This window comes from Dreissena polymorpha, chromosome 13 (genome assembly GCF_020536995.1).
Source record: "Dreissena polymorpha isolate Duluth1 chromosome 13, UMN_Dpol_1.0, whole genome shotgun sequence".
NCBI classification, from domain to species: Eukaryota; Metazoa; Mollusca; class Bivalvia; order Myida; family Dreissenidae; genus Dreissena; species Dreissena polymorpha.
The window spans coordinates 54,986,342-55,001,384 of NC_068367.1; the positions used below are offsets into that span (position 1 = coordinate 54,986,342).

The window sequence follows — 15,043 nt, forward strand, 5'->3', positions numbered from 1 at the left end:
ATTACATGTACTTACGTGTTCCATTGATAGTTCAGGCGTTAGTACAAGTAGGTACAAGTATAGTGTATACAAGTATAGTGTTTTAGTATATAACAATATCAATCGGATTGAGCGCTATTAGTATTAACCCATTTATGCCTAGTGGACTCTCCCATCCTTCTAAATTGGATCAATGTATTTCCAAAATCAGGGATGTCTAGTATATTTATTTCTATATTTAGAAAATTTCTTACAGAAATTCCTGTAAGCAAACAGCGCAGACCCTGATGAGACGCCGCATCATGCGGCGTCTCATCTGGGTCTAGGCTGTTTGCCAAGGCCTTTTTATCTAGACGCTAGGCATAAATGGGTTAATTATTTTGTAGTTTCAAATTAATTGAGTCGTGCTCTGTGAAAAGGGGTTTAATGCATGTGCGTAAGGTGTCGCCCCAGATTAGTCTTGCAGTCCACACAGGCTAATCAGGGACGACACTTTCCGCCTTTATGATATTTTTCGTTTGCAGAAAGTCTACTCTTAGCAAAAATCAAGTTTAGGTAGAAAGTGTCGTCCCTGATTAGCCTGTACGGATTGCACACGCATTCATTAAACCCACTTTTCACAGACCGTGGCTCCAAAATAATAATTTTGTAGATTAAAACCATTTTCTATTTTGATACTGGTAATGGTCTGTCAACCTACTCTGTTTGATAAAGTGATACAAATAAAATTGCTAAACAAAATTTAAAGTGCGTTTGTAATCGGTCAGTTGTACGTCAATCATTACTAGAATTGCTGCTAGTTATTTTAATGGAATTTGAATCAAGAAATAAGAAATAGTTTACGACGACTCCATCATAATTGCATACTTCAGCGTTCAAAACTACTACAACAGACGAAAACAATCACATTTTGGAATTTTATTTACATCTTTTTATAACCGTGCATAACCGTTCATGTATATAAATATATAAATGATAAACCTTCAAATCGACAAATAACAAATATTAACAGTAAAAGACAAATTCACGAACGTGATCAAAAACTGTGCCCAACTGAAAAAGCACTTTAAATAATTAATCGGGTTAACCAAGAATCACAAACATGACTATAACACGTTAAAACACTTGTGTGCATCGTTCAGTATACCGAATTACATCATGAAAAAATGCATCAATTGGAATGAACGTTAAGAGGATTCATTCGGAAGTGTTCCGTCGACCGCGTTAATGAAAAAAAGACGCCTACCATCGACCACCCTGGACATATGTAGCACGGATTATGTCGATAACGCCGCCGAAACCAGCGATGTCACATACACGTCATAGTCCATCGTCTATGGCCGAAGTTTCCAACATCAGTTTCCGGAGTCGACTATGACAATCTCTCCGTAGAGGCGGTGACGCAGTAGCGCCACCTGTTCGGCTTTCGCATGCGCGTACTCGTAGTACATGTTCCGGACGCCCTCCACGACTGCGAGCTTGAGACGGAGGTTGTACCGGAAGCGATGGAAGCCGTCAGTCTTGGCCTTCTTGTAGCGCGTTTTGATGTCCTCTAGTTGGTTGTTTAAGATTTGGATCTGTGTGCACGCTTTACGAAACTTTCGCTCGCTCTCCTGAAGTGTCTCCAGCGTTTCTTTGTAGGAAGTGGGCGCCAGTTTAATGTCGTCTGATGGTGCTAGTGACGTCATGGTGTCCATGGTCGTCTCTCGATGGCGTGGAAGAAGCGCTCGAAACCCTCAGCGTACTATTGTTATGGATTTTTATTTTTTCCGAATGGGACTATCGTTGCGATGGTACCCGGTACCGATACCAATACGGCCAATTTCGATTCGATTCAATGCAATGTCGATTGATCCGCATTTTTTTTATCCCGGCCGAAAAAAAATTCGGAGGGGATATAGTAATTGGTCCTGTACGTCTGTCCGTCTGTCCATCTGTCCGTCCGTCCGGCCGGCCGAAACGTTGTCCGGAGCATAACTCCAAATCTATTCAATGGATTAACTTTAAACTTAGAATATAAACAGATGGCAACTAGGAGAAGTGCAGTGACCAAGAACCATAACTCTATCTACCTTAGTTTTTGAATTATCTCCCCTTTTATATAACTTTAAAGTAAATTTTTGTCCGGAGCATAACTCTAAATATACTAAAGGGATTTACTTGAAATATAAACAGATGGCAACTAGGAGAAGTGCAGTGACTAAGAACCATAACTCTATCTACCTTAGTTTTTGAATTATCTCCCCTTTTATATAATTTTAAAGTAAATTTTTGTCCGGAGCATAACTCTCAATCTACTGAAGGGATTTACTTGAAACTTGAAATATAAACAGATGGCAAGTAGGAAAAGTGCATAGCCTGATGACAACTAGGAAAAGTGCAGTGACTAAGAACCAAAACTCTATCTACCTTAGTTTTTGAATTATCTCCCCCTTTATATAACTTTAAAGTAAATTTTTGTCCGGAGCATAACTCTAAATCTACTGAAGGGATTTATTTTAAACTTAAAATATTAACAGATGGCATCTAGGAGAAGTGCAGTGACTAAAAACCATAACTCTATCTACCTTAGTTTTTGAATTATCTCCCCTTTTATATAATTTTAAAGTAAATTTTTGTCCGGAGCATAACTCTTAATCTATTGAAGGGATTTACTTTAAACTTGAAATATAAACAGATGGCAAGTAGGAGAAGTGCAGTGACTAACAACCATAACTCTATTTACCTTAGTGTTTGAATTATCTCCCTTTATTTAATTTCAAAGTAAATTTTTGTCCGGAACATAATGAATTATCTCCCTTTATTTGTGTTTACAAATTTTATTCTACTCTCTAAAACAAATGTTGTCATACAAGCAAACACATATCGGCGGGGATTTTGCACCACTGTGACAAGCTCTTGTAAACCTTACTTTTCAAATCTGTCGTCTAAACGTTCTTGTCATTTGTAATACGTCTTGTGATTGTTCACTAGCCAATATGGCATCCGATGAATGAATGAATAACATGCTGAGCATTACATCAGCCGGTATAATGGCTTCTCCAACCACGCCGAAAGACGCACCGTCAAAATTATAATCCAAAGTATTGGAACATTTCGGGTTTCGCAAAGGTTCTGAAGCAAAGGCAACTTGCAAAACGTGTTTTGTTGACGTAAGTTACCCATATGGTTTGTTTACTAAACTGTGTGCATTCTGTTAAGAAGTAAACTGGAAGTTGTTTATATGCTTGCATGTTTTTATTGTTTTTTCTGTTAAACACGTGTGATACATTGTGTACTTTATGTTATTTAAGAATAACTCAACAGGACGTTTTGTTCAATAAATTTGATACTTATAAAACACTGTTGCGTTTTTAAATTTTATTTTAAAAAATTAAACACTTCAAATGTACAACATAATAAGTTTATAACAAATACCAAACATATTCAGTCATGCTCTAGACAAACCAAACATGAACTAGTTTGCAAAATAAACAGCAACTAGTTTTTTTTAATCGAATCGAAAATAATCGAATCGGACCAATAGGTATCGAAATCGAATCGAATCGAATGATTGGTGAATTGTTACAGCTCTAGTAGTTTCGCTCCCTGTTGATGAATTTGCTGCGTCGCACAACAGCGAATAGACATTTTTGGTTCACTTACCAATACATTTTCACAACATTTAATAATTTCAGACTCATGGAATGTTTTCTTTCTTTTCTTTACACGCCTTTAAGAGATCGCAGAGCGCCAATGTGCTTAAATATAAATTTCTACAAATATACACACACTTACACAGTCATGAGAGAAACCATATTATAACATATGGTCCTTTATTGCCAAAAAATGCATTCAAACATGTCTGTGGATAAGATTTTAATCCGACTGTCATCATTTCGGTTATACACTCACAATGCCTATCATTACATAAATATAAAACAGGAGAGCAACTATCGGCTTCACAGCCGCTCACTCGAATCAGAAATACTTACTGCGTCAACTACTTATCGCCACAAATTACTTTTCGAGAGAATTTTTTATGTGTGCAGCTCTATGGACGCCATTAATCCTTGCCATTTAAATATTTACCTGATATTCTAAGATTTCCATAGGAGGCGCATTTAGATGCAAAGTGTGATTTATTATATGGCATTTATGACGACGCTGACACAATCTTTTATTTAACGTTGTTGCAGTTATCGTTGTACCATGTCGATGGTAATGCAACGGTTTTGGGAAAGGGTTGGAAATCATTATCCCCACGCTTTTTGAAAAGCGTGGGGTTATTGTGGTTATCTCCGCCGTCCGTCCGTCTGTCTGTCCGTCCTGGCCACTATCTCCCCTACACTATAAGCACCAGAACCTTGAAACTTACACACATGACAGCTATGAGCATATGTGCGACCCTGCACTATTTGGAATTTTGATCTGACCCCTGGGTCAAAAGTTATGGGGGTTGGGGCGGGGCCGGGTCAGAGATTTTCACTCATTTTTTAAATGTTATTTTACATTAACTTCTTCATTTCTGCACCGATTTACTTCAAATTGATACTGAACCTCTCTTATGACAATACGGTCAATCTCAACTATGCATGGCCCGATTACCAACCCTGGGGCGCCCCGCCCACATAGACCACACCCACCCAAAATCGCCTTTTACTATAATTTCTTCATTTCTACACCGAATCACTTCTAATTGATACTGAACTTCTCTTATGACAATATGGTCAATCTCAACTATGCATGGCCCCCAAGTACCAACCCTGGGGCGCCCCGCCTAAAAAGGCCACACCCACACAAAATTGTCTTTTACTATAATTTCTTCATTTCTACACCGATTCACTTCTAATTGATACTGAACTATTCTTATGACAATACGGTCAATCTCTACTATGCATAGCCCCATTATCAACCTTGGGGCGCCCCGCCCACATAGGCCACACCCACCCAAAATTGCCTTTTATTTAACTTCTTCATTTCTACACCGATTCACTTCTAATTGATACTGAACTTCTCTTATGACAATACGGTCAATCTCAACTATGTATGACCAACCCTGGGGCGCCCCTGGGTCAAACATGTGGCGTGGGGATACGCGTCGGCCTCTGCAGCGCCATTTCTAGTTTAGATTATGACTATATTGTTTAGGATTTCATTCATGCATAACTAGTTTAAGAATATATAAAGTCAAATTAAATTGCACTAGCATTTGTAGGCGGTACTTAATTTATGACAAATAACCGATTCGACAAAGCATTTCTCTGTTGCAATTGCTGCAGAGATTATGCCACTGTCCATTGAAATTAATGGCAATACAATGTCTCCATTAGCTTGCAGAGTCTCTTTTAATTGCTTTTCTGCGTCAAATCCTCACATAGTCACAACTTATTGCCACGGCGTTCTTGAAGGGATTATTAGATTAGATCTTTGGTGAAACGCACGCACATCCGCCTTATCGACAACTGGGATTTGCATTATATTATTTGTTGCTTCGTTTATATGTACGTAAAATGCCACCAAGATAACAAGACATTGAACCAATGCTACACTGAACAAGTCTCAGTACACTCAGGGATTAAAAACTGAACAAGTGTTTGTATTTGTTAACTTTGCCATCTATTTTTTTCTGTACTTTTTTATATATATTTTTTATATTTGAGAAAAGTTTGCAGGAATTCTCAGGAATGAGTGTGTTTGATTTATAAGAATCATGAATGGCTATAAGTAATGTAATATAGTGATATTTTAATCAATATAAACTAATAATTGTAAAAAATACGGTATTTTAAAACTTTAATTTTTTCGTCATTCGTGGTTGACGGTCCCTTTAACGCAGTGGCATCTTCATGTAAAGTTTCTTTAGGCAATTTTCTATTAACCCTTTCAGTGCTGGAACCGAATTTTGAAGGCCTTTGCAAACAGTTTGGATCCAGATGAGACGCCACAGAACGTGGCGTCTCATCAGGATCCAAACTGTTTGTTATTTTGATAGTATTCTTTGAAAAAATTCGAAGAAAATGCTTATTTTAGAAATTCAGCAGACAACATTTTAGCAGACGACAAATTTCCCAGCATGCAAAGGGTTAAACATGAGCCTCGCTCTGGAAAAACTGTGTTGCAACTTGCATGTGCGTAAAGCGTCGCCCTTATAAGCCTGTGCAGTCCGCACAGTCTTATCATCGGCGACACTTTCCGCTTTTTGATGAGAAGAGATTTCCTTTAAGCGAAAAGTGCAATAAAAACGGGAAGTGTCGTTCCTTTTTAGCCTATGCGGACTGCATATTATCTGGGACGACACCCCACGCACATGCATTAAACCCCGTTTTCCCATAGCGAGGTTACTTTTTAAGTGTTGAAAGAAAATTGTGTACTTTTCGTCCCTGTTGAAAATTGATGTCGCAATTAGAATATTTTTATTTGACCGCACATCATCACGTGTTCTCAAAATTGCATCATCAGGGACAGGGAAAATGTCTTCTTTTTCATGAACGCCACAAGTATCATACACCGTTGGTATCGGCAAGTATTCATCCCTGTAAGTCCGGGAATAATGAAACTCACGAGCCATTGTCGGATAGAGAAATATTAATTGTGCCATTCAACACGGCTTATATTTGAGGACGTGGCAAAATTAATGTGAACTACAGAACATTCCATTCTTCACAGCAATGAACAAAACGATACAGTTTTCATTTGGACAACCTTTTGTTTAGATTTTAGCTGAACTTTGTAATAATTGATGTGACATGGATCCCACTGCGTTTTCATGACAACTTACGAACTACCGCCTTCCTTTACCGCCTCAACAACAGCCACATGAATTGCCTTTGGCAAGAACATTTAGCCTATGTCTTTCCAGTAATACCATAAATCTTTGCCTTTTACACATTTACCCATTTACCTAAATGACACAGTGTCCCGTGGGACGACCGCGAGCAAATTAATCCAGTTCCGTCAAGCAATATTTCAAGACTTGCAAATTGATCCCCAGCCCCCATGGGACGGTCTGTTAATACATTGAGCATAGATGTTCCATTACCGTATGGGTTGTTTCGTGGGTTTTGATACGGAATATCATAGGCATGCAGTAAATTATTGTGCCGATCGTTTATGAAGTTATTCAGTATACGTGTTCCTGATGTAAGACCAAATCCTAACTGTTTATTTAACAACAATGCCATAGTTCAAAGCAAACACAATAAAAAAACGTTTGCGAAATCAAAATGTATAGGAATACAATGCAGGGACATCAGATGATCATGATTTCATAAATATCTTTTATGGTGGGCGCTGTTGACATATAATTCATTTGAAATCTCTCCGATCGTCTCGGTCATGCAACAAAAGCAATCATGTTTCAGATAAATAAAAATGTGTAATTGCTAAAAAAATCCGATTTTCACCCGCAGGAGGGCCGTTTTAGACGCAATATTTGATTAATTTTACCGCATTTAATATAAATTTAACCCAATATGTAATTATATGTTGATGTGGTTACTGTTTTTCCGTTTGATGTGGATCGTAATAGCAACGATTTGGAAATTATTTTTATATGATTTTTACTGTATTTGTTAGATTTGATTAGCAAATATATTTACTGTATGGTTTTCAGCAACCATATAAAACCCTCGTATGTTCGTTTGCAGTCGAAGAAACTATGTTTGGCCAATGCAAACTGAAGATTATCTCATATGTACATTTGTGTTTGCATCGTAAGTATAGCAATAGTTATACAATACATTACTTTAACGATATGCATGCCGCAAAAGGTGGTGCCATAAATACGCACCTGGCAGGTTGCTAAAGGGAATTACCGCCGATGAAATATCAATATAACATCTAGTGATAATCTAATGTTTAATTTTGAAACTACCGTTTTAACCTTTTATGATGGTCGTGATTGTAACGCTGTGGGAAATGGTCAAGCAATTATTTTTGCCTTTATGATAAGTGTGTGTTTTTTTAAATATTTAATTGAAACATAAAATTGTTAAAAAAAGAAGTGTGCTGACAAAGTTGCGCCAGCAAGGCACAATACTGTAATGAGGTTCTTAAACGAATATTAATTGACCGATGGCCCAAAAACAATTGTCCATAATATTTTTCTTTGATTTATGAAGATACTTAATCATTATATACTGGCAAAAAACTGGTCAAAAATATATGTAAATAATCTCTTAATAATAAATTTAGCTCTAATAAATTACATTTTTGCTTCTTAAATATAAAAAACTAATTTTGAAAAATAAAATTTGGCTCATTTGCGCAATAAAAAACAGCAACATCAACAACAACAGCATTTTAGCAATCAAGTTAATAAAACAACGTCAAGCATACAAGTGTAAATACAAAAAGTGTTCCGGTTTATGTAATTGTATTTAGCAGTTAATACACAATACAAACCATGTGACTTGTTAATCTAGTACTAATTGGTTAGTTGAATATTAAAACTACGTTTCGTACTGAGTAAATATGTTATCCTAGTAACCGCAGAAATCATGACAAGCAAATGTGTTTTATTAATTTGTAGCACGTTCTTGGTGCTTTTATATACATTGTTCTTTAATATTTTGATACCGAATACATACAACTGTATATACTGTAGCTTCTTGTATTTTAAACATCATCGTACCTTTTGTTTTCCTGAATGTTCTTCTATGTATTTGTTTCAGTCGTTACATTTACATGGCCTAAACACATAAATGGGGGAAAACGTACGCTTGAACTTAATATAATTAGTAAATTTTGCATAATATTTTATTGCCTGCCTTTGTAGTGGGAGCATTCTTTCGGAATCGTTTACGCTACAAAATTATTACATAAGTAACCGTAAGACGGCGTGTATAAACTGATAATCGATCGAAGATAACTAAATTATTAGTTCAATTCAGATTATTGTTTATATTTCAGAGAAAAAGAGTGTCCAATATACCAAAGGTCTAATGACGCAATGTTTACACTTACTATTTACATGTTCATGGCACGAGGGAGGATGCTATACTTAAATTTACGACTTTGTTTCGTGATGAAAGCCGTTTCGTTAGAGAACCTTTGAATGTTTTATAACCAGCAAGTTATCGGTGAAGGCCATCGGTTTTATTAACAAAACCTTTCGCGATTCAAAGACCTGTTGAACGTTTTCATAGTATGTATGCTTTAATTGCATCTGTGTTTGTTTCAGATGAACATGTGTTACAAAGTATATAGCAAACATATAGGCAAAAAAACATTTAATTTATAAAATTGATTAAATCTTTGATGAAATTTCATTGTTCCATTGTTAGTTATATTAACTATGATATGTATGTATTGCAAATCTAAATGTTGTTTATATAAATATAAAAACTATTAAAAACTGAACGACTGTGAGACTATTACAACAATTAGATCAATTGCATTTATTAATTATTTCAGATAGCAACTCCGCGCCATATTTTAAGAACGCCAAACATGACACAGTTTACATGTTGTTGATACAAACATCAACGAGCAAGTCAATTAGTATAACACGAACAATAAATTTGACGTCACTACAATATGTTCTGGAAATAGAAGTCATCTTGTTGACGTCGAAAGATCTCACGTCGCATGACGCTTTTAACCATCTTTCTAAAATCGAAGTAACCTTGTTGACGTCGGAAGATCTCACGTCGCATGACGCTTTAACCATCTTAAATTCTTTCTAAAATCGAAGTAACCTTGTTTACGTCGGAAGATCTCACGTCGTATGACACTTTAACCATCTTTCTAAAATCGAAGTAACCTTGTTGACGTCGGAAGATCTCACGTCGCATGACGCTTTAACCATGTTTCTAAAGCAATGTAGAGAACAGTATGTTCGCGAAGAAATGTCTCTAATAATTTCGTTAAAAAAAATAGTTAAGCCAGATAGTATTATTAATTTTATAACCTAAAGCCTCATACACATTGAAATCAAAGTTAACAATTTAAAGTAATATAATTCAGTTAATATGCTGTGAAGTTCAATTAAGGAATTTAAGGACACTCTGCAATAAATGATACTCAAGTGACTGTCATTGCCTCAAGCCTGTAAATGTAAAATCTGAAGATCTGTTCCAGAATTCGCTGACGTTGATTAATGATGGCCCACAAAAAATCCTTAACCAAACACTGACCTACGAAACCAGGCCTGTCTGGCTGTTAAACAACGTCCAAAGCGTCGAATTAATCAAATTATTGGCGAGCAGTATACGTCGCCTGTTTGCTGGGCAAATACATTCAAGCAATTAATCAGCCCCGATGTTGTCCTTCCATCAAACGGCGTTTGAATTATCGTTCTATAAAATGGCGCCTGTATTTGTTTTATTGGTCCTGCATTTTTTTATTTCCGTCTCCGCAATGCTTCATTAAGATCAACTGAGTCGCGTTCTGAGAAAACTGGGCTTAATGCATGTGCGTTAAGTGTCATCCCAGATTTGCCTGTGTAGTCTGCACAGGCTATTAAGGGACGACACTTTCGACTAAATTGGATTTTTGCTAAGAAGAGACTTCATTCAAACGAAAAATGTCATAAAAGCGGAAAGTGTCGCCCCTGATTAGCCTGTGCGGATTGCATAGGCTAATCTCGGACGACACTTTATGCAGATACATGAAGCCGCGTTTTCTCAAAACAAGTCTTAATTAAGAAATCAATGGAAACGCTTCTTTCTGCATCTGGAACGTTTAACATTTTATGACTGGCATTAATTTCATTTTGTTTGAACGCCCATGAAACCTCAAATTCAACGAGTATTTCGTAAAATATTTCCAAAAAAAAGTTAACACATTAAAAAACTATGTTCCTTAAGCAATAGCCAAAATTTAAACGCTAGATGTAACAGATTAAACAAGATACCAAAATTCTCATATTTATATTATTTATTCAAGACATGTTAATGTACCAAGTTAGTGTTCGTTTGTCATATTAATAGAAATCGATGCGGGAAATTAAAATGTAATACATTTTGCCACAAAAAAAACTTTCTGTAACTCGTTTAATCTATGTTACCATACCACATCGAACGTTTAAAGTTTCGCTATTGCCATAAGGAACATTATTTTTGAATGGGTTAATTTTATTTGACGAAATATTGCAAGAACTTTTCGTTGATTTTAAGTATTTATGTTACTTACACGTTTCAATCCGGACATTTTAGCATGCAATTTACGATTTCAACTTGTTTTTTTTCTGAATGTTACGTTTTTTTATTGTTATACTCCGAAAATCCTTGTTTTAGCCAACTTGATACAATGAAGCCACATTCAGTATGTCCGATGTCTTGCTCTGATATATCGTTTATGTCATCATGGTATTCGTTAAAACCGCCGTAGTTATAATGTAAATCCTTAAAACTAAATTGTTATTTAAGCACTATCAATTTGACTCTTTTTAGGTTCCCATTCACTTAAATTACAAAGTTCAACTCACGTTAATCAAAAAATAAAATGATAAATATCAGTTGCAAGATGCTTGTAAAAATTAATAATGTATGGTACAGTTCTTAGAAGAAATAAAATGGGTTTAGCGAACTAGAGCACACACCACTTTTTTCAGGCAGCTTCTTTACAGCCGTATTAATGTCTCCTATAACGTTTCAGGACAGGTTACTAGCGAAGATAGACGATAAAGATGGTGACTATGGGTTACCGCCTCCTTCCGAAAGAGTGCTCTCCCCGTCCACAGTCCAGGAGGAAGACGATGAGGTGGTTTTTTGTTTTTTTTTGATAACTTTTTAGTCATATACAAGTAATGGAGATCAGTTAACCTTCAATTTCTTCAAAAGCTTTTTGGTGGGAATAGTTTTAAGATCATATATCCGAATGCATATTATATTTAAAAGATAATGGTACATTACAAATGTAATATATACTTAAATCAAGAGAGATCACATTATGGAATGGGTACAACACCAGGACGATCGAATATCGGGAGATTATGTTCATACATAGGTTTGTTTTAAACAGAAACAAACATTTGCTCAATGACCAGATATTTAAGTAAAGTGAGTAAGTTTCGTATACAGGTAAAATATTATGGGGCTTAATTGCTTCGTAGCAATTGAGTGTGTAATGCAATTACAATCTTTCCAGAAACATTACTAGACATGCCTTGAGCATAGAGAATCCTCGCGAGACTAACTGCATTGTTTACACACTTAATTTTCCGACAAATTCTTTGTCTAAATGGATTTTTCCTCATAAAAACGTCGTTTAGCTGTTCACGATTCTGTATTTATTTGTTTTTTTTTTTTCAGTGCGTTATTTGCAAGAACACCAAAGCGACTGTGCAGACGTTTCCTTGCAACCATAAAGTGATATGTAGGAAATGTTTCATAAAAACTATTCAAGTAAGTGCAATGTCTCAGTATCTTCTTCTTGTTGTTGTTATTCTTGCTGATCACTAGCATAACAGTGGAAATCGGTACACTGTCGTTGTGCGAACTTTGGTCCAGTGCATACGGCTTCAGCAGTGGTTGATTTCTCTTACCTTTCCTAGTCGGAGGAGACTTCCCGACCAAGGCTTTAGAGGGGCCTGTTCAAGTTTTGCTAAACTGACCAAATTAAAAAAATGTTTCAGATTCGCAAATTTTCGTTGCAGTTATGATATTTATTAGTAAGCAGTAATTCTGAATATTAACCATACTTTACAATATTCATAATATGCATCTTTTGACGATTTAAAAACCTGACAATTCTAAAGCGTTGCAACGCGAAACGATTGAATAATTTGGTGAGTTGTTTTGTTGTTATATGTTGTGACACTACAAAGATTGCTTATATAAAGTATAAAATACATTTTTCCATGCATCAGCATGGATTGCCGAGTGGTCTAAGCGATAGACTTTTACTCCAGAGGTCAGTGGTTCGAGTCCAGTTGAGGGTTACTTATTTTCTTTCTTTAATTTTAGTCTTGTTTTTTTACTGAAGCTTTTTAGATCCAATGTTTACATTTATCAATATAAAGCATTTAATGACAAACTATCACAAACTTCAATACATGCCAAAATCTGTGAAAAGGTCCCTTTAAAGCGTCTCTCAACCTTGGTTTTCCTGTAAAAAGGTCCCTTTAAAGCGTCTCTCAACCTTGGTTTTCCTGTAAAAAGGTCCCTTTAAAGCGTCTCTCAACCTTGGTTTTCCTGTAAAAAGGTCCATTTAAAGCGTCTCTCAACCTTGGTTTTCCTGTAAAAAGGTCCCTTTAAAGCGTCTCTCAACCTTGGTTTTCCTGTAAAAAGGTCCCTTTAAAGCGTCTCTCAACCTTGGTTTTCCTGTAAAAAGGTCCCTTTAAAGCGTCTCTCAACCTTGGTTTTCCTGTAAAAAGGTCCCTTTAAAGCGTCTCTCAACCTTGGTTTTCCTGTAAAAAGGTCCCTTTAAAGCGACTCTCAACCTTGGTTTTCCTGTAAAAAGGTCCCTTTAAAGCGTCTCTCAACCTTGGTTTTCCTGTAAAAAGGTCCCTTTAAAGCGTCTCTCAACCTTGGTTTTCCTGTAAAAAGGTCCCTTTAAAGCGTCTCTCAACCTTGGTTTTCCTGTAAAAAGGTCCCTTTAAAGCGTCTCTCAACCTTGGTTTTCCTGTAAAAAGGTCCCTTTAAAGCGACTCTCAACCTTGGTTTTCCTTTCTGTCTGAGTGATTGCTCTCATACCTCTTAGCCTCGGGGAGAGGTGGCTGATATTCGTCTGCCGTCTGTTTAATATTGTAATTGCTTTTGTTAAAGTCAATAAACTAACTTTTCAAAAATGTACATAAACCATACATAGGCGAATTAATTTACAGCATATTTTCTCGTTAAAAATGTCAAACTATATTTTCTATCAGTAGTTTATATTCATAATTGAAGTAAAAATGACCTTCAAAAGCATTAATCAATTTATGCCTATCGTCTAGAAAAAAGGCCTTGGCAAACAGCGTAGACCCAGATGAGACGCCGCATGATGCGGCGTCTCATCAGGGCCTTCGTTGTTTGCTTAAAGGAATTTCTGTATGAAATATTTTAAATATAGAAATAAATATATACTACACATTCCTCATTTTGGAAATAAATTGATCCAATTTAGAAGGATGGGAGAGTCCACTAGGCATAAATGGGTGAAGGTCATGGATTGTAAGCCAAACAAATGACCCTATGTGGTAAAAATAAGAGAAATAAAAATGGCTGTCACTTATTTGTACCTCGGATGACATAAAAGATCGGTGCAAAACATGGTTTATGGGCAAACATGTCAGCCTTAATGAGTTCCGTCTGCGCAATATTGGCTTTCAAAAAAGCAAAGCAGAAGAATTGTCGCATATTGTTAGCTCGTCGGGGTAAGACGTCTGCAACAACCGGATATTGATATTACGACAACTTACAAAAATATTTAATGGCATCTTATCACTTTCTGTTCTGATTTTCAGGTGGCAGTTTCACAGCGATGTTTGCCCTTGAAATGCGTCATTTGCAGAACCCGGATATTGAAACTACGACAGTCGCAAACCGTCAAAATAACGAAAACAAAAACAACGCGTTCACGGGCCACATTTTTTTCCAAACAAGCCAAAGTGTATGCGCAATGAAGACCCACTGTGCTTACGAACCACATCCACTTTGGCTAAAATATTGGAGATAAATTGTAATATGTACGTTATTGCGATTCGAACAACACGTCTGTAGATAATAGATTCCAGTTTTGTAGAACCGAACAAAAAAAAACGCTTTGTGGTGTTCAAAACTACATTTTGCGTGTGTTATGAGATGATATTACATGCCTAAGAGCGTCGTCAAACAAGAATATGTGCAGTATGACGTCATATTGCCATTTTGACGTCTCTATACAAAGAATCCAATAATGCTTGGAAAGCACTACATTGGCAGCGAAGTCCCTCGTGCTATTTTTATATTATTATTAAAACGAGTAAAATATTTACTATTATGTACAAAATAAGCGCAATTTTAACTAACACGCTTATTTCATTAGTCAATCATATAACATGTCTTCCTTTGTACAAAGCGTCATTGAGCTGAAAGCTTATCTGTATCTTTGCGAATTCACAGATGTGAATTTATGTGTGAAGTATATTATGTGTTTAGTAACACGGTATTATGCAATT

The 15,043-nt window shown here is 36.2% G+C and overlaps 1 protein-coding gene across 1 annotated transcript in view; it reads left to right on the forward strand.

Annotated features, from left to right (window-relative positions):
• The window catches only part of LOC127856301 (uncharacterized), a 104,041-nt gene extending 89,415 nt beyond the window's left edge, over positions 1-14,626 (forward strand). Inside the window, exon 4 of the mRNA XM_052392421.1 lies at positions 14,351-14,626. Within this exon, the coding sequence (XP_052248381.1) occupies positions 14,351-14,509 (159 nt within the window). The 3' untranslated portion in view covers positions 14,510-14,626. The remainder of the gene's footprint in view (positions 1-14,350) is intronic.
• Positions 14,627-15,043: the final 417 nt, after the last annotated feature.